Source organism: Patiria miniata, unplaced genomic scaffold (genome assembly GCF_015706575.1).
Source record: "Patiria miniata isolate m_02_andy unplaced genomic scaffold, ASM1570657v1 HiC_scaffold_9, whole genome shotgun sequence".
Taxonomy (NCBI): domain Eukaryota; kingdom Metazoa; phylum Echinodermata; class Asteroidea; order Valvatida; family Asterinidae; genus Patiria; species Patiria miniata.
Window position 1 is genome coordinate 11,427,833 of NW_024037076.1, and position 25,478 is coordinate 11,453,310.

Consider the following 25,478-nt stretch of genomic DNA (forward strand, 5'->3'; position numbering starts at 1 on the left):
AAATTGGTCCTCCAGCGTGCTCCAGTTCTGAAATTGCGCACACAATTCAAAACGAATAAGGATCGGAGCGTCCCGCTCTAAAATCGAAAATTCAAATTAAATAATTGAGAAAAAAAATCAGCTCATGTCGATGTCAAGCATTTAAAAAAAAAAAAATTTGCTGCCAAAATTTTGTGCAATTTTTTTGGATTTTTTTTTAACTTCTACACAATTTTGCAATTGACGTAAGATTAATGGTAGTCATATTGATCGAACGAAACGTAATTTTGATAATTATCAATTATTTAATATTCATAGATTCACGACGTATACCTTTGATTCGATTTTAATACTACCGGAGACCTGCCGGGCACATGTAAATATCCAACTAAAGCAAAGTTTTAAAAAAAATAGAGGATTAAAAAAAAAATCAAAAAGTTATGTGCTAGCCAAGCTTTCAGGGGTCGGTCTGAGCCATAACAATGCCCCAGCCAACCCCCTAGTTCTCTTCCAGGGTCTCGGTGTCCCCGACCAATACACACTTCCTTCCCTGTCCATCCATGTAACCCCGGAGGGCCAGGCGCGGCACCCTAAGCCCTGATCCTCCGAGTGGACCACATGCCCTGAACCTGTACGAAGACGCCAACCTGGAACTCACGGACAGTACCAGCCGCAGAGCTTACCGATTAAGCTAAGGTACCGTTGGTATTTGACGACGGGAAATTAAACATCTTGTGCTAAATGTACTGAGAGTTACGCAACAATGAACACTATTATGTAGGCTTTTTTAAGCTGTCGGGTGTGTTCAGGGGCGGATCCACGATTTTTTTTCTGCGGGGGGGGCCTCCGGGCACCTCAGATATTTGTATCCGATTATTATATTTAATTAATATTATTCATTTTTCGTGTGTGTCTGACCGGTTGGGGGATGTTTCGTCCAATACAGATACAGACAGATACAGATTTTGAACTCCGTCACCGTACTATTTCAACATAGGGCCTATGGAACACTGGTGCCTGCCTGCCTACGAAATACTTCATCGAGGCCTGTTGCACCTGAAGCTGGCATGGAAACATTGAGCAAGTACTTCCTGGTCCACTTTTTTTCAGCGGACTGTCCGACCTTTCCCTTTATACGATCTTTTTTTCCCGATCGCCCAAATTGTATTTAGTTAACAGCAAATAATGGAATAGGCCTATAAAGGTTAGCATGCAATGCTTTCCGAACCCGAGAACCAATAAAAAGGGCAGGATGGATGCGTAGTCTCATCATTGTTGGAGGAAACTTTCCACTTTCACACACAGCTAGTCTATCTATCTGCAAGATGAAAGTGTTGATGCTTCTTTTGCTCGTCGGTTCTGCACTGGCCGGGACTGACCAGGGGGTAAGTTCAGATAGGCCTACTCGATCATGTCTAACAACAGAATCTAAATGTTTGCAATAGCTTAATTGCCATTCAGGACAGAACGGCCGGAAACTGGTAAATAGTGTCCATCCATAAAATAGTCAGTGGGCTTGTGGTAGCCCATACGCATATTCGGGTACATTCTTTGAAACTCTCAGGATCACTTACAGATTTCAAAACCACTTGATGCCATTTTTTCCGACCCTTTTATGGGCGGGGCCATGACTTTAAAAAGTGGGGGCTTCGTGTTACAAAAAAATATGATTCACTTTTCTTTTTAGCATTTGGACTGCTCACCCAATTTTGCTTCTTCGGGGGTCCGGGTGGGACCTAATTTTATAAGAGCGGGAGGCAAATGCCATTAACAGACAATCGAGCTGTAACCGATTTTTTTTTTTTTTTTTTTTTTTGGTGTTTTCGGTTTTTGTTTCCATTCAGTACAGTAAACTGGGCGGACAGAATGTTTACCTGTCAAATCATAATAAAAAAATGTTCCCTATATGCCGGGGGGGGTGGCTGTGGGGTATGTCACACTTTTTTTATAAAAAGGGGCATATTGCAAAAGTGAGCTTGCGGGAGCCCATATGCAATTCAGATATACATTCTTCGAAACACTCAGCATCGCCTATAGATACCTCAACAAGCCCAGAAAATTGCTTGGTCTCATTTTTTCCAACGCCCTAGGGTTGCCATTTTGAATTTCCAAATGGCACCCTCTTCATAGTACACATATAAATTGACGAAATAATCGACTTTTGAGACATTTATGTTTTGATCTGTTTTGTTTTATCCTGAATACAATGCTGACCTTGACAGAACACTCAAACTGTAACAGTCATTTTAAACTTCAAAATGGCCGCCACTTACAGTTTATATTAGAGATACTATTTGCACATATTGGAAAAAGTCTGAAAATGAGAAAGTTCAACAAGTCAAAAACCTAAGTAATCAAGCTGAGATGATTAAGCGAATGAAATGTAAAACACTTGTAATTGGACACAAGTTTGATGAGGCATTTGATATCCAGGACCTTATTCAGAAGAAAAAAAATAACAGCTTGAGACCTACAGGTATCTGTCCACAATTTCTCAAGTTAAATCCAGATTTGGGTGAATTACACAAGAGTAAATGTTATATTTTTTATGTAATTTAAACTGGCTACGTGCTTTCCTGGAATTTTATTAGTCATTTTATAAGTTTGCAAAAGTGTCAGCATCAGGGTGGCTAGCTGTATTGCACACATCTCTTCAGCCTCACATCTGCATAGTTCAGTGCAAACTAGTGGCTTTGCATGAACATCTTGCAGTTGCACAGTTGTCGGTGGAATTGACCTGATACCTAATGACGTCACGCTTTGTTTACATGTGCGCTTTCTAATGAAAGTTAGGTGTCGATTAGGGAGACATATTGACAGTGAAACGGTAATTGACAATTTCGGTGTAAATGACTTAATCTAAAGTTTTATCTTCGATGCCATTTTCACCATATAATATGATAATATAATAATATCTTTATTCGCACAAATCAATGGCACAAAATACAAAACAGATGTAAGTAAAAACGTAAACACATCAATATAAGAATGAAAGACATACAAAGATTACAAAGAACCAAAAATTATGTCAATGGACACAGATGTCATTAATTATTTCAGAGACATCATTGTCATCAAAGATTTCACATCGAGCAACGCCGTCTAAGTACACAAACATTTGATCTCACACTTAACGGTACACAATCAGGCCATGTATTTCAGGAATCCCTCAGTTCAATGAAATTGTTAAAAACACCGAACAAGGATTGCATAATGCCTCATTGGCTACAGACTTCAACAAAGAGGATCGAGATTTTGTTAAAAATGCTCCAGTTTACAAAAATGGTGATTGTTCCCATGTCATTAATTATTGCCCCTCATCTGTCTTGTCGTGCTTCTCAGATTTGTTAGAAAAGTTAGTGGCAAACAGTCTTTAAAAAAGTCATACTGTCACAATCTCAATACGGCTTCAGGTCCAAATATTCGACTGAACTTGCCTTGATTGAGTTAGTTGGTAAAGAAACATCTAGTCAGTAGTCTGGACAGACGTGAACATACAATTAACATTTTTCATGATCTTTCTAAGGCATTTGATACCATGGATCATGATATTCTAATTAGTAAACTACAAACATATGGCGTCATAGGTACTGCACTCGATTGGTTTAAAAATTACTTGAGAAATAAAACACACAATTATTTGTTTTCTGGCAAAATAAAAAGTCCGGTTACAAACCAATCACCTGTGGTGTACCTCAGGGCTCAATCCTCGGGCCCATCTTATTTCTTATTTATATTAACGATATTTGTAATTTTACTCAACTTTTGATGTTCATCTTATTTGCAGATGATACAAACATATTGTACAAGTAGTAAACATTTAAAGATGCTATTGGCATAATGAATAGAGAGCTAACTAATATATTTGAGTGGTTTGTATGTGGTAAATTATCTTTGAATTTTAAGAAAAAACACATTACGATGGTTTTTACCATTCCTGTCGATTTTTGGGTGTCATTATTAATGATAAGTTAATGTGGAGAAATCATTGTCAGAAAGTCCTTACACTTATATCTCGCAACCTTGCCATTCTTAGAAAACTTAGATATTTTGTTCCATTCCGTATTCTGTTTCAATTTATAACACATTATCCTTGTCTCATCTTCAATACGGTATACTTACCAAATTTTGGCTTTATATTGCTTATGATTGGATACCTGGTGACGTCGTGATGACGTCGTAAAATGTATCACATCTTCGGGCGGAGGCTCAAGTTCATACCAGACTTTATCATCATCACGTGGACCGTTTTAAAAGAAGTATTTTAAAGCAACATTTAAAACAATTTGTCCCAGGCTCACAGACACAGATGAAGGGATTTTAAAAGCCGAAAATTGCTTGTGATTTGATCTACAATGACCTCATGATGACGTCTCAAAATGTTCACATTTGTTGACAGTTGTTTCCACAAGATTTCGTCTTCATGCCTTAAACCGCTCAGAAGAGTTCCGTTTGTGTTAATATTGAGGTCCCTTTTGTTCGTTGGCTCTTGCCATTGAATACAACTATACCTAAAATAGTTTATGTTTCAACAATAATTCTGCCAGACATAATATATTTTGAAGGGCATTTCTGTTGCCGCACATAAAAGTTATAGCTTCTCAAAATAGAAACAGTATCAGCAGACTTCAATATGGAGTTTGACGGAGCCTGCACGTCCTTGGAGTTTGCAAAACATTATGCTCAGCATCTAAAAATAACGTTGTATGGCTGTTTTGCTTTTGCCTGGGCATAATACAATTCTGCTCTGCTGACGAAAGAATGGTTCGTGGCTACACTGCACGAAATAATAAATATTTCGAACCGTGTAGTGAAATCTTTCAATTAGGTCATCAGCCTGGGGGGGGTTGGTCGGTATCAAAAGAGGGGAATAATGCTCATTGTGATTTTTGGCAATGTACGAACCCCTGTAGTTGGAAAGTATGTGATAGCATTGCAGCGGTGGCAGCTTTGTGGGTGTTAAAAAAAAAAATGGCGGCCCAAGCATGCTTGTTTCCACATATGATTAATACGGTCACAAGCATTTTGAGAACAAAAATTAAACGTGATAACAGCCAAACAACTGCCACCGCTCACACTGCAATGCTGTCACACATTTTCCAACTCTAGATGTGCATACCTTGCCAAAAATCGTTATGAGCATTGCTCATTTCGATCATTTGATACCGGTTGCCCAATTTTTCGACCAAAGCTGATAGCCCAAGTAGCTCAGAGCACAGCTTTATTATGCCCATGCAAAAACCCCAAATAAGCCATTAAAAAAATTGCGATGAAAAGCATATGCTGCATTTTCCCTGCAAATGCAAGTTATGCAACATATGCCTATCTTCTAAAAATAAATGATATATGTCCTTTTTGTATTTGCATGAACGTACTAAGGGGCCATTCACAATTTTCAATGTTTTTAAATTTGGATTTTTTTTTCCAAATTGTTTTGACCCACCCACCCACCCCTATTTTCGATTTAAAAAAATATGATTTGTTGTGCAGTATTAAAATTCCAATGCACTTGCATGCACACACATTTGTAAACACTGGCAATCGTGGACCCCCTTGGTTTTGCACACAAATTTCAATCGAGGACTATCGGTCAATCGTGGACGTATTGTTTGTGTCCTTACCCTTATGACCTTGGTCCACGATTGCTGGCGTGTAACAGCAGGTCATTCTGTACATCTGTATTGGGGACGAAATTAAGTCAAAATATCTAGATTTTTGTTTTAACTTGCTTTTTTTGCATGAAAAGTGAATTTGGATTTTCAATTATTTGCCTTGACCCACCCCACCCACAATTTCGAAAAAAAGATCCAAATTTAAAAACATTGGATATTTTGAATGGCCCCTAAAATTATGCTCATAGCTGTTAACCGGGTTCCTGGCTACGCGACACAAATATTACTTGCTTAAGATATGATACGAAAACATGAGGTACGACCACCTTCAAAAAGTTACTCCTGGTCTGGAGACGTCATCATTTGGAGACTTCGTCATATTTCATGTAGTTTGTCACTCTCCAATGAATGTTTTTTAGTATATCGTGCTTTTTCGAGTGGTGACATCATGATTGTTTTTGTTATTACGGGGAATTGTTACCCGAGGGGGGCATTCCCATAGGGTCGTGCACAAACTGTTTCCACCTATAATTATCCCTAACCCCAATTTCCCTTACCCTAGCCCCACAAATTCTGGTATATTTATGTTTTGGACCATGAGCAATCGATCTAGCCTATTTGCTACGACAAAATGTTGCCTTTAAGTAGGAGCTGTGACATTAGGGAGACATTGACATGTCTCCCTAATGTCCGGTGTTTCCCTAAGGTATAACTTAGGACGAAAAAATGTCTCCTTAAGGGTGGAATTAAGCTTCTCACATTGAACATTTTGCATAAATCTCTTTTAATAATACTTTCCGAATAATAAATATTAAATCCATTTATCGCTGCACTTTCGTTTACCCCGGGATTAAGGATTGAGAGGTTTTGTTCTCGACAAAAAAAAAGTTTGCAAAAGGCAATATTTACCACCTCCCAAAACAGAATCAGTTCCAATTTATAAAGCTGAAAGTATTTTGTCAATTCTAAACCATAAATCGCTTCTTAGGTTAAAATGTAAAAAAAAGCTCTTCGTTTTGTCAATGAGTTATTATAATAATAAGTTCTTCCCTTTTTTTAAAACTAAAACCACTGATAATTTGATATGAGATGACGTCATAATGACGTCACACTACATCTTGCAATTAAGATTAAATAAATGTAAAAGTTTCAGCTTTATGCAATGATCCGTTTATAAAAAAAAAAAAAAAGCTGTGGAAAAGTATTGGCTATAGAGGAAAAAACACAGAAAGAAGAGTCAGCACAAAACAAAAATAATGATGGGGAATCAGCCACATTTCCCCAAAAGTCAAACATTAATTTCAAAACTGTGATCGGATTGGACAAAGCATATATCGCACAGAAACAAAGGGTGATCGAGATCGGCCCAATCACTCCATTTTAACCATTTTCAAACGGTTCTCGGGTTGTGCCCGATCACCCAACAACACAGAAATACAGGGTGAGTTTCGGGGTTTTTTTGACTCACCCTGTAGACATCCCGAATCACGCGATCAATCCAGCGGCTTGCATACATGTATAGAGCCACGAGTTTTCATCTGAGGGACGAATAGCTGTATAGAAAACGCAAATGCTTCACTTTTATTTTATGTTCTCGACATAATACAGGGTGAGTCAAAAAAAGTGAGTCATCACGGCCAACGAGATCTACAATGAATACCGTGCCTTATTGTCACATAACAATATTTCACCAGGTACGAGACGAATTCAATGGAGAAGCGGTAGACTTTTTCATGGGCAAGGACAAGATGGCGGCCATGTTGGAGATGACTCCGTCTCCGCATTGCCTGGAGGGCGACATGGAGATGAGTGAGGAACAGAAGGAGGTCTACTCCATGATGCAGGAGGTGACGGCCGAGAACAGTGCCCGAGTGCGCCGTTATTCCAGCAATGCCTTCCGACAGTGGCCCGACAAGACCTTGGTGTACCAGTTCGATTCATCGCTGTGTGAGTAGCTTCATTTTTACTGGGGTTGAGGAGGTTGGTGGGTCAAAACTCGGACTCGAGTCTGACTCGAGTCCCATTTTCCGTGACTCGGACTCGGACTCGAGTCATGATGACAATGACTCGGACTTGGACTCTACCCTGTGGACTCGGACTCGACCCTGTGGACTCGGACTCGGATTAGGACTCGACCTGCGTGACTCGGAGCTCGACCAAAATTACCACAAACCACTCATTTTCTTTCACCAATATCATAAGAAATTATTTTGAAGACGTTCCTCTCCTGAGCAAGCGATACGTGCAGAATAAACGCATCTACTGTACATACACACTCGCAGCTGGTTTGTTTCCCAATAATGATATTGATTTGGGAAATTAATGTATCGAAACATGTACCCCCAGCGTCTACACTTGATATTGCGTAAATGCAACCTTGATAGTCTTTCCAGACACTGCAGGTCCCTTGTCTTATTTTACAAGTTATACAGTAGTTCCGGTTATTAAAGAAAAGCTGTGAAAAATGGAAACATTTTACACTGTGGTGAAAAATGGAAACATTTTACACTGTGAAGCTTCAGCAGTAGGCTACCTCCAGTTTATTTCAATATATATCAAAAGTTGCTCGTGATTCGGACTCCGACTCGACCTGCATGACTCGGGAAGAGGAGACTCGTGACTCGGACTCGATCTGCACACTTACCCCGGAGATTACACACTTACCCCGGATAGTGCTCAAATTTAGTCCCTTTGATAATGATATCACTAACATTATTTTCGCCGAACGACTACACGCGCAATTCGTCGAAAGATCGACTGATGCAATCGTTCAGAACGACATATAGGCCTACACGAAATTTTCTGAAACCACTGTCTATTTGGCGAACTCTTCAGGCTGGCGTTCCGAATGAAATTGCGCCTACGATTTGAATTAAGTACATGAGAGGTTCGACTGATCTGAAAGATCGACTGATCTTCATTCGGAACGAGTCCAGTGTCTAGTTGAAATGGAAAATGAACGCATAAAGTTCGCTTTCTCAAACCAAAATCTATTTGGGTCGCTCCTGTTAGACATATAAACCGGGAGCTAGGTTGAGTTTAATTAACAATTTGAGCACAAAAGGTTTGATGGTACCAATCGATTGCCCGTCGGGGGGTAGTTCCGAAATGGCCATTGTTAAGTTGCCCTAGGTCAGATGGGGGGTCAGGAGACCATGGTCAAGTGTTCAGAATTTCGAGTTTAATTAACGTGTCGTTGACGAATTCTTTTCTTTTTTTCTCGAAGCTGATGAAATAAAAGCATTGTTCATGGCAGCCGTCGATGAGTTCACGGAAAGGACGTGCATCAAGTTCGTTGAGGCCAAAGATGGTTACACTGGAGACATCAGACCGATCAAAGTATGGGGAGACGGCAATGGGTAAGACTGGCAAAATTAAGCAAGTTTTGAACGATAGGATAAAAAAAAATCGGCTGACACCGAAAAAAATAAGGAAGTTGATGTGCGACACACGATTACATTCGACTCACACTTGTTGCATGTTACAGGAGCTTTACTGCACTTTGCTGTATGGTGGGTATTAGCCATACACCCAAACAACAATGGTCTTGGGGCTGTTTATGGTGTAGTACATTGTCCATGTATATCTCAAAGGATTGGAAACAACTACCACTTTAAGCCCCTGTCACACATCCAAGACCAAAGACAAAGACCCGCGCCAAGACCACGAAATTAGAAGGAAAAAAATCTTAAAAATTGTACGAAACACGTAGGCACTGTGGCGCCAAAATTAAAATTTCTGCGATGTCGTCCCGAACACTACGACTCCGACACGACGTGGAACCGAATAGTACGACTTCGCTACGACTTTGCTACGACTTGGATCCGTTCATTTGAATTTCTTTCACAACTGAGTCCCAATCTCGTTACGACATAACCGACAGAGTATCGACAGAGTACCGACACAAAAGACTAAGAACCGATACCGAAATGACAGAGGGACGTCATCTTCGGAACTACACGTCGTAATGGTCGTCTCAAAGTCGGTTAAAAACATTTGGCCGACCATGCACGACCACTACTGATCTCGTATTATGCAGACTACTGCGATTTCGTTAAGACTTTGTTACGACTTCGTTACGACACAACCGTTTGAGTATAGACAGAGAATAGTCTCTGATCCGTTTTGGATTTTTTGCCAACCATCACGATATGTTTTAACTGTTGAAACTAATCGTGGCTCCACTGCCGACCATGCACGACCTGTAGGATACCGAAACGGCGCTCAAGAAGTCGCTCCGATATAGTTCAGATATCGTTCAGATTTTCACGATGTCTTGCGTCTCAACACTGTCTTATCGTGATCAGGAGGCTACATCGTGACAGCGTGACAGGCGCTTTGCACGTGTTATTCACCTTTTATGTTTGCATACGGAACTTGTGAAATATGAAATTTTTGACCCAGAATTTTTGGAGTAATTGAGAAATTACGCAATAAATACTCCAAAATTACTTACTCTGAAGCGAGGGGTACAGACATTTCTACACATTGCCGCTCGTTATCCCCTCTGGGTTGTTTTAATACAACATTGACACTTTTATAATGTGACGGTTCTTCCAATTCGTGTCAAGGTGCTCCTCGACTATTGGTGGACCAGGCGGAAATCTCAAATTGCCGGACCTCTGCAATAGCGTGAGTTGCAAATTAGTTGAAGACAAATGGACGTTGAAACAACTGCCATATGACAATACTAACAGTGTTTGAATAATTTGGGAAAACAAGTCAGTTTGGGGGATTTTCTTTTATGGGTTTATTTCAAAAGATAGATAAACTGAGTTGCTTGGCAAATGATTGGTACAAACAGGAAAATTAGGAATCTTTATTTAATTTTCATTTCTGAAAACTACAGCAAAAGCAAATGTTGTATACATTCTTGTATTTCCTTTAAAGAATGATGTGGCTCATGATGACGTCATCGTGGGTTATGTGACGTCATCATTAGACGTCATTTTAATGTCTGATATCTAGAGAACTACAAGTCCGGTTGGATTGAAACTTAGTATGTGTGTACGTATGGACGTGTTATATGTAAAAGAAGATGATGTTATGACATGATATAATCTGTCTTAAATCTTTCTTAATTTTAAAGTCGTTTATCTTGGGAACTACAAGATACCAAAACACCACACATCATGGAACTTTGTTCCTACATGAGACCCATCATACAAAATACTCATGGCATACAAAACAATCATGGTGCGGAAAATCCATGTGTTCTGTTCATCGAACAGACATAGTTCTAGCCTGTATGTATATAGGGCTGAGTCAATTCGAATATTTGACTATTCGAATATTTGACCTGCCAGTCGATCGAGTATTCGAATATTCGGTTATTTGGCCACTCCAAATTCCCACACAAAAAAACAGAAATATATATGCCATACATGTACATGTAGTTAACGTACATGTACGGATGCACGTCAACATGCCATGCATGATTTCTAAAAACAAACAGTAGATCTCGAGTCATCAGTAATTTGAAGATTAATACTCACCAGAGAAGCTAGAGTGAACGATTCCTTGTTTGCACAGGGGACGTATTAAGCCGTGAACCCCAAACACGGTGGGTGGCGGCAGCTATTGTGACTCTCCGACCCTTAACTCGCACAAAGTAATCGAGAAAAAATTTTACTTGAAGCCTCTTTGAGTCTAGAAAATGGTGTACTTTCTAGTCACAGTATTGAGGACAAATTGTTGTTTATGTCAGAACAGTACGGGACTATCCTTCACGAATTAGGCCACGCCATCGGTGCCCTCCATGAACAGAGCCGCTCGGATCGCGGCGACCATGTCACCATCAACGAGGAGAACATCTTGCCAGGATACGCCCACGACTTCAGGGTGGCAGACCGGCCGCTGCTTGCCCCGTATGATCTGCACTCGATCATGCATTACGCGTCTACTGTAAGTACACGCAAACCGTTTTTATTTCTGAGGACTTTTTTCAATCTATCGTGAGCAAGTTCGAGCAAGAGCTAGAGCTACAATCCCGGCCAAAATGGTTGGGACACTTGGATATAACTTTAGCCTTTACGGTCACCCACTCCCCCGCTCCCCCGGTCAATGTTGTTCTCTCCAGCTGATGGAGCACACACCGCGCAATGAGAGACAACAATAGGGACCATTAGAAAACGATGCAGATACGGGATGCTTGTGCAGCTCGGAAAAACTGTGTATGACGTCATCAGTTTGTGCGGCAAATTTCAACGCACTCGCACGGCGTTTCTGCATATATCGCACGTCAAAATGGTAAGTTCACGTATGGATTTTCCTCGATAAATCACGGCAAAATACTTATCTTATGAACTCCCAAATTTTACAACTTTCAGTTATAGTGTGCAGATAATGTTACCAGTTTTATTAAAAGAAGAATTACAAAGATGTGATGGGGATTTTATTATATTATTGAGCCTTTACTTTTCAGCTAAAAAAAATCAGCGAAAGTTTATTTTGTTTAACCATGGAGGTATGGTTTATATTGCATCCTTATCGTGACAAAATATAGGCGATCGTGAAGTATAGGGCCCGGTTCCTATAAGGGAACAAAATCCACTTTAAAATTATTAGACCTACCAAACTAGTTGGCAACATTCTCAATAAACAGGTATGTCATAGATAAAGGGCAGGGTTTTGATTTTTTGAGGGAAATTTGGGGGTAAAATGACGATGACCTGATGACAGCGCGGCGACAACACGCGAACCGAAAATAAAGATGGCGATCACCGCACAATGTACCGTGAGCACGCATGGCGCGCTGAATCGCAAGGCACAAACCGCGCAGGAAAATCGTGATTTCTTCCCCAAGAATCTTTTCAAAATTGCAAAATGGGTGTCATTAGAATTGAGAAAAGTCTGCTTTTGATTGTAAAGGTGATTTTTGAGCAATAAAAAATATTTTTGACCCTTATTTGATCAAAACAAAACAGGGGCCCTACACTTCATGATCGCCGTGTTTGATAGCTCCATGATGATGATATAACCACCCAGCATAGCCTGCTTCGTCGTGAACTATAAATTATGGTGAACTCTGTGTGTGAAAAAAAACCACATATATCTGAAGTGCCTGTGTAAGCTCATGTTACAAAGGCAAAGGGCTTCTGTCACTAAAGTAAAATATAGGCCCCCTATTTAAAAAAAAAAAAAAAAAAAAAAAAGGCGAACGTGTAGTGTAGGGCCCCTGTTTATACAAACTGTCTGGACATGCTGAAGTCAAATTATTTGTAAAAAAAATGTTGCAACCTGACGGTCACTTCCGCGATTTGCAACTTATACACACCTACATCATGTAGCAGTATGTATTATTTGACAAGTGGCTGGGATAACCTATGTCATGTATGTGGCAGTAGGCTAACTCAACTTTGATTTCCAGTTGGGTCTGTTGGCATGGTAGAGGATATGGAAGGAAATTCCAATTTTAGTGGTGGGAGGAAAACCCCGGAATGACATTCTAGGGAAAACCCGTGGAATCAAGCAGGGACTGAATACCCTGATCCACATAATGGCCCAGTTGGGATTCGAATCTGGGACACAACCTACAACCTCATTCTCCATGAAGGTAAAATAAGTTTATTTGGGTAACGAATATTTCTAATTACTTCTCTATGTACAATTGAATAGTTGTGTTTGTTTAGTGTGTCGTCAATCCAGAGGGTGTATGGATGGCCAAAAGAATTAAATAAAAACTAAATCAGTGAATAAATATCCATTTTAATTAATTAATCAATTAGTTAATAATTAAGTGGACAAGGAGGCTTGTTTTAATGTTTGTTTAACCACGGAGATAGGAATACCTCCATGGTTTAACAATGTGCATTTTAGCAAGAATCTTAATTGGCTCCTTTATGATGTTGTGTCTCTATACAAAACTCTGTGGCTAGTAAGTATTGTTTTAAAGGTAGAGTCCATCATTTGTAATTTGTGCATTTTGTTCGTTTGAAGCAACAAAAGAGTTCAAAATCTAATGAAGGATACTGAGCAACTAACCTGATGAAGTTTCAGCTAAGCTTCAGCTGTACATTCCGAGAAAAACAGCATTCTAAGATCTCAATTTCAAATCAAAAGTTGCTGAATCATGTTTTGAATTGCAACTATACGCGACGTCCCGCACTGATCCGACGAATTATAACAACCGCGCGCGCGTGTGCGTCGTTCGAATACTTGTGCGCGCTGCGCTGAATAACAAAACGAACTACTAATTTAAATTTTCCTACGGTGCTTCTTAAGAATCACCGTTGGAAATGCCTTCTTTCGTTGATTACTTCAAAATGACAGCTTCCCAGAAAGAATAATTTCACAGGGAGTTTAGTCTCCTTACTATCTTTCAACCAAGTTAGTTTTTCAACAATAATTACGCCACTTACTTTTCGGATGGCTGCAAATGATGGACTCTACCTTTAAGGTAAATCATATATTGAATGCTGTGGTCCTTATGGCATTCACCCTTATTTTTTTTTTCATTACTTGAAAGGTTGAGGCAAGGAAGAAGAAATGCTGGTGCTGAAAGAGTGGCTGGTGGTTCACAGGCCAGATAATGGACTGACATACGTCAGGTGCAAGCAAAGAAAATGGCTACAGGTAAAGCTAACACTTTTGACTCTAAGTCAGTTTTAAACTGACTTAGAGTCAAAAGTCTTAGCTTTTAGAATACCTCTAATTCTGTTGTGAACTGCCAAACAATTCTGTGCCAGACTGTAAAAATCTTATATCCTGATTCCATGTCAGAATATTACTGCACATACAGAATGCTTTGTGTTCCTTGAAAAATGTATTTAAAAAAGTAGGACCAGAAATGTGTTGGGTTGGGAGGCTGTCTCTGCCAGCATATGGGACTACATGTGGCATAATTATGTTAAACAATGTAATGAACATGATGCCAGGTTGAATGAGTCGGTTCAAAAAGACAGTGTAGAGTGCCAGAAACAACAATAGGCCACAAATATACAACTCTATGAATGTTCCCTCACGACTCAAAATGTTAAATTGCAATATTGCATGGCAAAAAATGTTTCTGGTATTTACAGTACGAGATCTTGAGCAGATTATATTTGATATTTTTATTGCTCTTTTACTGCAACACATGCCAAAAATAGCTGAAGTGTTATGGTTATTAATCAGGTTGAAACTAGGAGCAAAATCGTTGTAAGCAGCCAAGTTGATCAGAGTAGCCGGAGGACCACCGACAAGAGACTGAATGGCTGTTAGAAAGGAATGGAATGATTTGACGGTACAGACTCAGGCTACAGGTAATCCAAGACCTCAAACTGGTTTTCTTCTGCCTGACAATAGACAGGATTTTCTTAATTAGGCTTTGATGAAATGTGGTGATTAAATGTCAGCGCCATATGTTTACATTTCTTTTAGGTTCGTGGCCCTTACAAGGTTTGAAATCACTTAGTGAAAAAAAATCACCTTTCTTTTTGTTGTAATTGTGTTGATCTCTACAAATAAATTGTACGTTTGGTCAACTGTTACTCAATAGAGACCCATGCCTTTCTCCAGAAATCCATCTCATTTCCTATTCTGAACTTGTCTCTTACCAGGATAGGAGGATCCATACCAGCATAGGAAACATTTGAACTAGTCATAGATGCCTTGGCACTGCAGACAAAGTATGGAGTCTGAGGACAAGAGACGGAGATGGGTCTCTTTTGCAGTTGGTTGGTGACAAGGAAGTTGCATGTAGGCCTATTGACTTATTGGACACCTTGTCCATTACTGTAATGTACAAGAAAGTTATTTTGTCGAGGCTACAAAATAAGAACTCGAAGTGGAGGAGGAGCTGTTGCAAATTGAGAAGTCCAAGTTGCACTAATGAAACCACATTTGGCTGTTCAGAAAGACATCTTGGAGTGTCTTCCATCTATGCAAATTAACTTGGTCTTTATTTATTTAAATGAATAACTTAAATTCACGAACAAAATCAAAGACATTGAATGGAATTGGAGTAATATTTCAAGTGGCAAGCATGTTTCAAACAATAATTGTCCCTGCACATTTGTACATTTAATGTTAATTTCTTCATTAAAAGTTTGTTCATTTTCAAAAGGGACTTTTCATTTAAGAAGATGGGTGTGGAAGTTGTGTTTACATTGGGCATTATGGGCCTTATTCACGAGTCGGCCATATTGCATTGAAAGTTAGGTAAAATTTTAATTTTTGGAACTTGCGAAGAGAATGAAAGCAACTTAATGTGTAATAAATTCCAGTCTGCTTCAATTAATAATTTAGAATTTGTAATTAAACATTCCCCTATATTTAAAGTCATATTTTGTGTCTGCATAATTAGTCTGGCGCCATCCCATTCAACTGTTAACAATTGAAATACATTCAGGGAACTCGACAAAAATTGCCAACTCGTGAATAAGGCCCACATTGTCTGCAAAACTCAAATTCGGCAACATTTTACCAAAAATCAAGTACCTGTAAGTCTATGAAATGTTTATTTAAAAAAAAATACCTTTTTTGCATCAGTTTAAGTTCAATGAGTATTGAAGTGTTGTCTTCGTGAAATATACATGTCATTGTATTTTTAGATGTGTAGATTATTTTCATGTTTAAAGAATAAAATTGCAGAGGTCTCATCCATACGAGGTCAAACGTTCACTGAAATGTGATGAATTATTTTGGCCCCTGGCAGCGCCCCCGTGAAGTGCTTCAGTAGCATCATTTTCACCTTCATTGTCATCCTATGCATCAAAATAGTTCTTCCTGTCCCTAAAGACTCTGTCCCTTTGCAAAGCACAAGGATTCTGCATCAAAAGCAGCAGAAAAACACATGATAAGTCGCAGCGATTTTACTCACTCTGGCAGAATGTTAATTTTTAAAACATTTTCCCCACCAAAAATTACATTTAAGATTGATCGTTTTATTGCTACAATTGATTCGGATCAAGTGTAAAGTTAAGTTTGATTCGGACTAAAATTTCTTTTTGCAAGGGACATAAGTTTAATTGTAAATTTCAGGCTTTGCTTTGGAGATAAGATTGATTTTGGCAGGATAAGATTATTCGGGAAGTTTTATGAAACGCACCACAGCTGTTCGTCATTAACAGAGGAGGACGCCCTCCCGTATGTCCGTTCGTCACAAAAATCTAATCCTCTCAGCAACGACGCACGTACGCGATACGCAAACGTCGCATGACGTCATAATACGCACACGCATCCCGTACCTGCACGGTTTTCTAATGGTCCCTATTGACAGGAGGCCGGGGGGTTGGGGGCCAAGCGAGATTTGGCCAGGATTGTAGAGTTAACCGCATGGTTGCAGTGGAGTCCACCGCAATTCTTTTCACAAGTCCAGTCGCAAGTCATGTCATAATCCGGTTCGTAGTGTGATGGCATCTCAACTTAGCCATGCGTACTTCACACACAGTAGCATAGCAAGAATGGAACCGGAAGTTAACACAACTAGAACGTTTAGCCAATGGGCGCTTGTAATCAGTGTTACGTGCGCGCGTATGACTAAGTCACAAACGACCCGGAGGGGCCACCCGATAGTCTGAAGGTTCTTTAGTCCGAAGGTTCGATAGTCCGAATGCACACAATTTCCATTAGAGGGGGTTCGTTAGTCCCAAACCATAAGGTTCGTTAATCCGAACATTTTGATACTATAGTCCGAAGATTCTTTAGTCCGTTAAGGTTCATCAGTCCGAAGGTTCGGTAAGGTCCGAATTTAGAATAAGGTTAGTTGGTCTGAAGGTTCATTATTCCCAACTGAAAATAAGGTCCGATAGTCCGAATCGACAATTAGGTCCGATAGTCCGAATCGACATTTAGGTCCGATAGTCCGAATCGACAATAAGGTCCTATGTCCGATTCGGACCATCAAACCTTATTGTCCATTTGGACCACCGAACATTAAAGTCGATTCGGACTACCTAACCCTATCGTCTATTTCGACTATCGAACCTTCCGACAATCTAACCTTCTTCTGTTTTCGGACTAATGGGCCCTTCGGACTATTGAACCTTCGGACTATTGAACCTGAAATGCACGATCATGTTACGTATGACTTTTGGCCATCGTTACATCGGTCGCACGTTGTTAGTAGTGCGCAGGCAAAGCTTGCGTAACGAATAAACCAATATTCAACCAAATTATAGGCATATTTGATAGAAAAAAAATGTTGTAAATATCGAAATTCAACCAGTAAATTAGGAACGGAATTCCCTGCGGCTAATTTTTGAGCGACATTATATATACCCCTATTACGGCTCAGTGCAGTTTATAAACGAAATGTTTCAAAGGACACCTTTCAATATACATGTACTTCAATGTGTTTATCTGCATATTCCTGTAGGCTTACAGCAAAGATGGCGTCTCGGAAACCATAGTTCCTCATGTTGCTAAGAAGAGTGAGACAATGGGATTACAGAAGGGACTTTCCCGACTGGACATCTACACGTTTAACCTGATGTACGACTGCTACGGTGAGGTCAAATTCCCCTGTTCCTCAGTGAAAATATAATTGAAACTCAAACAAAACTTATCTTTGAAACCACAGTACACGGGAACAAATTCCAAAGATGAGACATACCCTCGCACGAATGTTGGACCGTAGGCAGACAATAACACCACCCCTAAACAATTTTGTAGGCTATGAGGTATAAATTAACCATTTAAAAATACATGTTCAGGAAGCGCTCGGTTTTTTATATCTTAAAAATCCCATACATTTTCTATACAGTAGCATTTTATTTTCTAAATTTCTGGTAAATATTATCTTAGTTATTCACCCCAACTTAGTTTAGCAATGCCCAAACTGCAGTTCATATGACGGTCACAACTGTAGTTGAAACGAACTATAAGTTGGCATCGTCTCAACTATAGTATACAAATATTGAATGCTTCGAGTGGTGTAGTAAAACTAGCCTCCCGAGGTGATCCATGGACCATTCTATTTTCCCGAGGCGAAGCCGAGGGAAAATAGAATGGTCCATGGATCACCGAGGGATGCTAGTTTTACTTCACCACGAGATAAAGCATTCAATATTTGTTTTATAACACTTCACCCACAGATTCTGCTTGATTTTAATATTTTTAATTATTTAAATCTGAACACAGTTGAAATAAACTTCAATTTCAATACAAAATTGGTGGAAAATGTACTTCTCTCTTAAAAACTACCCCTTCACGAAATGTTTGAACCCAAGTCTGCGGCGCGCTCTCTTTGGAATAATACGCGCTACGCACAACGTCAACGCGCACACCAGCATGCATTTGCACACAAATACCGCGCCGTGGAAATAGTACTTGGTTGCTATGCACATAGTACTTTTGTTGCTATGCGCATAGTACTTTTGGCCGTGCACAGAAAGATAGCAAAATTAGAAAGTAACATGTGACTCGCTCTCGGCCAATCAAGACACAGAATCTGTGGGTGAGGTGTTATAAACGGTTCTATCCATGTAGGCCTATGCTATAGTTTCGGGAGTGGCGTATCCAGGTGTTTGGTCCCGGGGAAGGGCAAATTTCTTGAAAGTGGTCCCATTTTGTATTGTCGTTTTTTTGTTCGTAACAGTGTTTAAAAACCGGTCCGGTTATCAATAGACTAGGGATGCGAGGTGGTGACGCCGAAAGTTTTATGTATAAGATTGTTTACTTATCTGTTTCAAAGTTGGGCTGAAAGGTAACATAAGGTCTCACTATTCCTGAGGGGGAAAAAAAACAGGAAAACGGTTGGTTACTGACGCACAGGCATTTAGCTGCATACACATACGTATTTCCAGCCGTGCGTACAAGTCTCCTTCTTGGACGTTGCCCTAGCTTCAGTCCATTGCCGGTGGACCATGTGCGGCTGCAATTACGACTAGTACCCAAAATATCCGGTTTCTGGTATGGGGCTTGCCCCAAAAGTGGTGCGGCGACGCGGGTTTTTTCCCCTCTTTTTTTTAATGTCGGCTGATGTTGCAGATGATGCTTCGATCCCCTTAAAACTCTCAAAAATATCCTTCAGGGTGGAGCTTGAGGTGACCTTAGTAAGGCCATAAGGATTGAGAATTCTGCACCGCATCTACTTACGATCTCGATCGACACGAACATTCTTCTTGAAATTTGGATAGTCAAGACAAAAATCACAGAAAACGGTAGTATATAACGTCAGACTTATACCGCGACATCGAAATCGCGCATGAGCTATCAGGCAGGTCATTAGGCTGCTCCCTGATATATTGCACTAATTAAACATCTTTTCCAGGTTCCAGATACACGACCATCGCTTCCTTCCAGACGCGCAATTACACAATTACAACACCGTCTGCAACTGGTGCCCTACTGACTTTAGTGCAATATATATGGTAGCCCAGAAAGGCCACATAAAGCTTATAATCGATCGTAACGCTATCTAAAAACACGTTAAAATTGTGCAGCAGCAGGATTCCAGTCAAACCTGTGAGTTTGGCGGTTTTGAGATCTTATCATCTTATATTGAAAAAAATTAATATTTAATTTTGCCGACGCACATGGCTACGGCGACGCGCTCACAGACCAGAAACCGGACCTTTTTTTGGGGGGGGGGGCCTTACGTACATGCAATATCGTGCGCTCTCCAGGACGTGTTGTGTCCCTTTAAAGGCAAAATGGCATCAATGCCAAAGTGCCTCAAGGTGAATGCGAGGGGAGTCTAACAGGGGCCATGGCCTATGCCACTCATATCCTTTCCCGTTCGGATATGTGAAAATATAGAGATAGAAAAAAAGGTGAAGCTCTCCTAGGGTCAAATATCCCTGGCCTTGCGAATCTGCAACCACCATCCCCACCCCCTGCTTACTGTATCGAGTTCAGGCGTAAAACAATGATACATTTCTCTTTGTCGCCATCTTGTCTTACTTTAAAGAGGGCTGCCCCGAGGACCTGAAGGATAAGTGTCAACATGGCGGCGTGCCGTCCAAGGAATGCACCTGCATTTGTCCGGAGGAATACAAGGGACCTTACTGTGAGATCTTCAACGCCGAGACGGGTAGGTGCACCGACGATTATACCACAGATTGCTTGTTTGAGAAGAACAGACGGTTTCCTATTAGGAGTCCCATAATCGCATGGAACTGCTCGAAGTAACGAGCTACCCTAAAGCCCCTGTCACACAGTGCCGTTCTCAAGCCCCGTACGTGGTACAATGGTCACGGCCCAAACAGATACTTAAACGTGGCTATAGGACGCGGGAAATTTAAAAAAAATCATTTGTGGCTCCAGCCTTAGATCCCAGACCATAATCCGTGTGCTGTTCGTCCTCGTCCCGTCCTGGTCCAGTCCACAAGCCGTTCTCAGACAGGTGTATGCAAGACAAAAGTGGCTCACACTCCCGTCCCCACCCCGTCCTCGTCCGTTCAAGCCGTTGGCGTCACGTCTATCACATGCTTATCCCATGCTAGCAACGGGCGGAGGTCTGGGTAGGCACTGTGTATTAGAACGGCATAGACGTAGGAGACTCGTGAGTGAAAGACAGTCCCGATGCAGCTCCGTGCATGCTGTTCTCACAACGATGCTCCCGACCATCTTTCTGTCGGCCCCATGTCCAGGCCGTTCGAGTTGCAGCATCCCGTTATGATTAGGATGGGAGAGTCGCCCGTTTGTTTTGAACATGCTCAGAAACGGACGGGGCACTTTGCCGTTCTGCCGACCTATGCAGCCCCCACAAGTCCCCAACACGAGCTCCCTGTTCAGAACAGTTGCCGTCAAGTCCTCATCCATGTTTTGCCAAGTTCTGTGGTCGTGACACCATCGAGATGCCAGAACGGCACTGTATGACAGGGGCTTAAAGTTTGTCGGTAGATATTAATCAGTATAAACTGCTTCGCACCAAGTCCATCTGCAACATTGACTTTCGACATGGGCTGTTTAATACGGTCACGTGGAGATGTTTAAAGAACGGCTGTTGATATGAACTTACTCCTCAAACACCAGGAGTCTTGCCTGAATCTCAGAAAGGAGACCTTCACACACAGATCGCATCATTTTTGTTTTCAAAAGAAAACAGGAATTTAACATACAAGGTGGAGTCCAAATTGCCCACTCTCTGTAACTGTTTTCAGTTGCTCGTGTAACAGTGAATTAATGGTAAACAAGGAAGTTTGTTAGAATAAACGTAGGCCTGAGTCCTTGAAACTCTCACAAATTTTCAATTTTCGACAAACAGTTGGCTTTAACCTTTATGAAACAAACTTCCAATTTGCCCTCTCAATGAAATGGTTCAGCTTGCAGTGTGAAGTTGAATGCCACGTCAGGGGTAATCCAGAGCCCGGGCTACCCTGCTAGATACCCCATCGACACCGAGTGTGTCTACGCCATCGAGGTAGGCTCCAAACTCAGCATCCAAAATGCAGCATAATCGCTAAATCAGCACTCATTTTTCAAACATGTATGTCACACATCAATCGAAATAGAAGGGCGGGGGCAAGTTATGAGGTCATTAGAAAGAAAATGGAATTTACCCTCGCTTGTGCTATTGTTAATTGGTATTTAAAAAATCGCTTGGAAAAAAAAATAATGGTACCTTTTCACACACTTTTCGAATTAAAAAGTCAGAGGATGCTCAAAGGTTACATCAGCAGACAGTAGTTTGCCGACATTTCTCAGAAAAAAAGTTTAACAAACAAAGAGTGGAGATTCGAGATTACTATTTACTTGTAAATTCATCAACTTTTACTTAGGGTTTTTGGAGAAGCGCTAAAGGCCAACTGATATGGGCCACTGTGAGAGAACAGTACAGTATGTTATTAAGTAAGTTGCAGGAGTATTATTGTCCATGTTTTATATAGTTCCTTCCAATGATACAGACGTCCTCTTTTCCCCATTCATCTTGTACAGTGTCCTGTCGGTATGACCGTCCATCTGGACTTCAAGGACTTCGACGTTGAAGGATACGGATGCTTCTTCGACTTCCTTGAAACGAAAACTGGTGGCATCATCGATGAAATGTACCCTGACAAGTGAGTCCCATTTTGGTACAATTCAGAATGCATTAAAGACTAAAGAAGTATATATCCAATCACAATTTTTGACCGGGGGTGGGCATTGAATCATCCCCCCAAAAAAAAATAATAATAATAATAATAATAATAAATAAATAAATACTGCGGATTTCGAGGTATTTGTCGAACATCATAACAACCAAAATGTATTCCATAGCACTGAAAAGTGGAGAAAGAAAGTACAAAAGCTTTTGAAATGCGCCATTTTGATGAAGCGCGAATATACATATACATCTATATCCTCAAGAGCGCCCCCTAGTATAATGTGGTGTCCAGCCCTCCCCCCCCCCTGCTTTTCAAATTTCAGCCCCCTCCCCCCGGCTTTTAGAATGACAACCCCCCCCCCCCCCCCTCCAACCACCAACCTGCTTTTCAAATGACTGATTATCATACTCAAAATCTCTCTTTATAGTGGAGGGTTCAATTCAAATTCGGGGTGGAAATTATGTTTTTGAAATCTTCTTTTTGTTAAGGTTTATATTACTTCATACAGTTCGGCATCAGGTGCGGGTATCTGCCGAAGTCCGATGGTGTCGGACGGAACCAATCTTGTTTTATCTAGTAAGTCCAGTATTTTGATCATTATTTGGTTCTTTTTGCCCATTTCTCTTTGACCGACAGGTACTGTGATGTGGCACTAAAAGGTGTCAACATACAGTCCAAAACAAACCTGGCCCTGATGAAGTTCAAGACCGACTCCAGGTTCAACTACATGGGATTCGATGTCGAGTATCGTTGTGAATAAATCCACGACAGACACAACTTGACAGGCAGTTTAGTACAAATACAAAGCGTTGATGTGTGGAAATACAGATGCGCTAGACGTAGACTTAGGATTTTAGTTTAGTGTAGAAAGTAGTTAAGCACGCTTAACCAGCATTCATAATAACCTAATAGCACGCTTAACCAGCATTCATAATAACCTCATAACATTAACAATAACATAAATAATTCACGCTTAACCAGTGATTCATAGTAAGTAAATGATAATCGCTGAACTTTAATTGAAACCAATAAAGTTGTTTGCAGGCTGGTCAGGAAGGTGCATAGCTATGTACCATTATGATCCCCTGTCCCTATGTTCCCCAGTCCATATATGTTCTCCAGTCCCTAATCATAACTGTTCCCCAGTCCTTATGTTCGCCAGTCCCGTCCCTATGTTCCACAGTCCCTATATCCCCTGTCCCTATGTTCCCCAGTTTATAATGTTCCCCGGTCCCTAACCCTAACTGTTCCCCGGTCCCTATGTTCACCAGTCCCATCCCTATGTTCCACAGTCCCTATGTTTCCCAGTCCCTAACCCTATTGTTCCTCGGTCCCTGCCCTTACCCTAACCTAAGGACTGGGGAACATTGGGGACTGGGAAACATCGGGTGGGCCCCGGTTAGGAAATGGGTTGAGGTTATTTTAGTGATGGGGTCTGCCTGATCAGAGTCCGAAGGTTCGATTGTCTGAAGGTTCTTTAGTCCGAAAGTTCGATAGTCCGAATAAACAAAATTCCATAAGAGGGGGTTCGTTCATCCGAAAATATAATGAGGTTCATTAATACGAACATTTGATGCAAAAATGCGAAGGTTCATTAGTCCTAATTAAGGTTTAAGTAGTCCGAAGGTTCAATTGTCAGAAACGAAAATAAGATTTACTATTCCGAAGGTTCATTATTCCGAATTGAAAATAAGGTCCGATAGTCCTAATCGACAATAAGGGTTCAGATTATTTCCCCGGCTTACTCGCGCCTGGCTCCTAGTGTAATGACAGACATGCGCAAAGGAGCTAAATAAATGAACTGTTTCGGGTAGTTTCGTGCAAGAGCTGGAAACATGGGCGTCGCCAGGATTTTTTCTAGAGGGGGCAAAACATTTTCCAAAATAATTCCTGTTTTTCTCAACATTTTCTCGATTTATCAGTTTTAGAGGGGGTAGGGACATTTTGCCCCCCCCCCCCCACACACACACATCCACACACACACACAGACACACACACACCCATTCAATTTACACCAATATGACTTCTCGCCTCTTTTCTTTTCTTTTTTCTCTCTGTTTTTTCTTCTTCTTTTTTTCTTTTTTTTTCTTTTCCAGGGAGGGGGATGTTGCAACCTGACGCCACTTTTTTTCTTCATATATCATCTCAATGAAGGTCATTTATACAAAAATGATGATAAGACATGAATCTGGGACTGAGAAATATTTCCAATTTTGTCAGGAAAATTATTTCTTGACTCTCCATACACTTTGATCACAATTGCGGAAATGGAGTCAGGTTGCAACATTTTTCCCAGGCTGCATCCGATAACTGTCTAGAGCACGTCCACGCCCAATGAAAATACGCGGGGACGCGCTGACAATAATTCGTAGCTGTGCATGCTCCGTGGAAGCCCGTTTCTGACACTGCCTGAGAGGTGCAACCCTAGACTGGTTCCCAAACCTGACAATTATTCCCGACGCTCACGTCTAAATTGTAGGTCAGGCGGCAGCCTCCGTGGCTAAAAATAAACATGACGACATTAATGGCCCTGTTTCAAAGCTCGGGCTCGTTTCCGATTTCCCTTTATCACTTATAGCTTTTAATGTTCTGATCAATTTTTTAAAATAAAACACTTGCTTCGTAATATCATACAGTATAATACAGTTTGATGTTTCTGTAAGATAACATTGTCTAATGTTGATCTGGAGTCTTCAAAATTAGGCACCCAAATAGCACTGTTAGCAGGCGGAGCCGAATGAAGACCGAGTTTTGGAAAATCTCGGTAACGGTCGTCAAATTCAAAATTGTACATGACGCGCAGCAAAAGGTTCGCCCATACGATCCGAGTATATTAATTTGATGCCAAAAAATCGCTGTTGGTGAAATTCTAATTTTCTAAATGAAAGCAAAGAATATTAATTATCAACTCATTTACAAAAATTTAAATAAGCAA

The 25,478-nt window shown here is 40.7% G+C and overlaps 1 protein-coding gene across 1 annotated transcript; it reads left to right on the top strand.

The window, feature by feature from the left end:
* The first annotated feature begins 1,304 nt into the window (after positions 1–1,304).
* Positions 1,305–23,925, top strand: LOC119719946 (dorsal-ventral patterning protein tolloid-like). Its single transcript, XM_038189430.1, has 10 exons — positions 1,305–1,364; positions 7,286–7,538; positions 8,818–8,950; positions 10,163–10,223; positions 11,304–11,495; positions 17,890–18,019; positions 20,425–20,547; positions 21,782–21,879; positions 22,395–22,516; positions 23,180–23,925. The coding sequence occupies exons 1-10, from the start codon at positions 1,305–1,307 to the stop codon at positions 23,301–23,303; spliced, it is 1,296 nt and encodes a 431-aa protein (XP_038045358.1). The 3' UTR covers positions 23,304–23,925.
* The last annotated feature ends 1,553 nt before the right edge of the window (positions 23,926–25,478 follow it).

Excerpts from the sequence above, each read along its gene's own strand:
- LOC119719946 (XM_038189430.1), top strand. The coding sequence starts at position 1,305 with ATGAAAGTGTTGATGCTTCTTTTGCTCGTCGGTTCTGCACTGGCCGGG. Across the intron at positions 18,020-20,424 it reads CCTGATGTACGACTGCTACG|AGGGCTGCCCCGAGGACCTG; the intron begins GTGAGGTCAAAT and ends CTTACTTTAAAG. Across the intron at positions 22,517-23,179 it reads GATGAAATGTACCCTGACAA|GTACTGTGATGTGGCACTAA; the intron begins GTGAGTCCCATT and ends TTTGACCGACAG.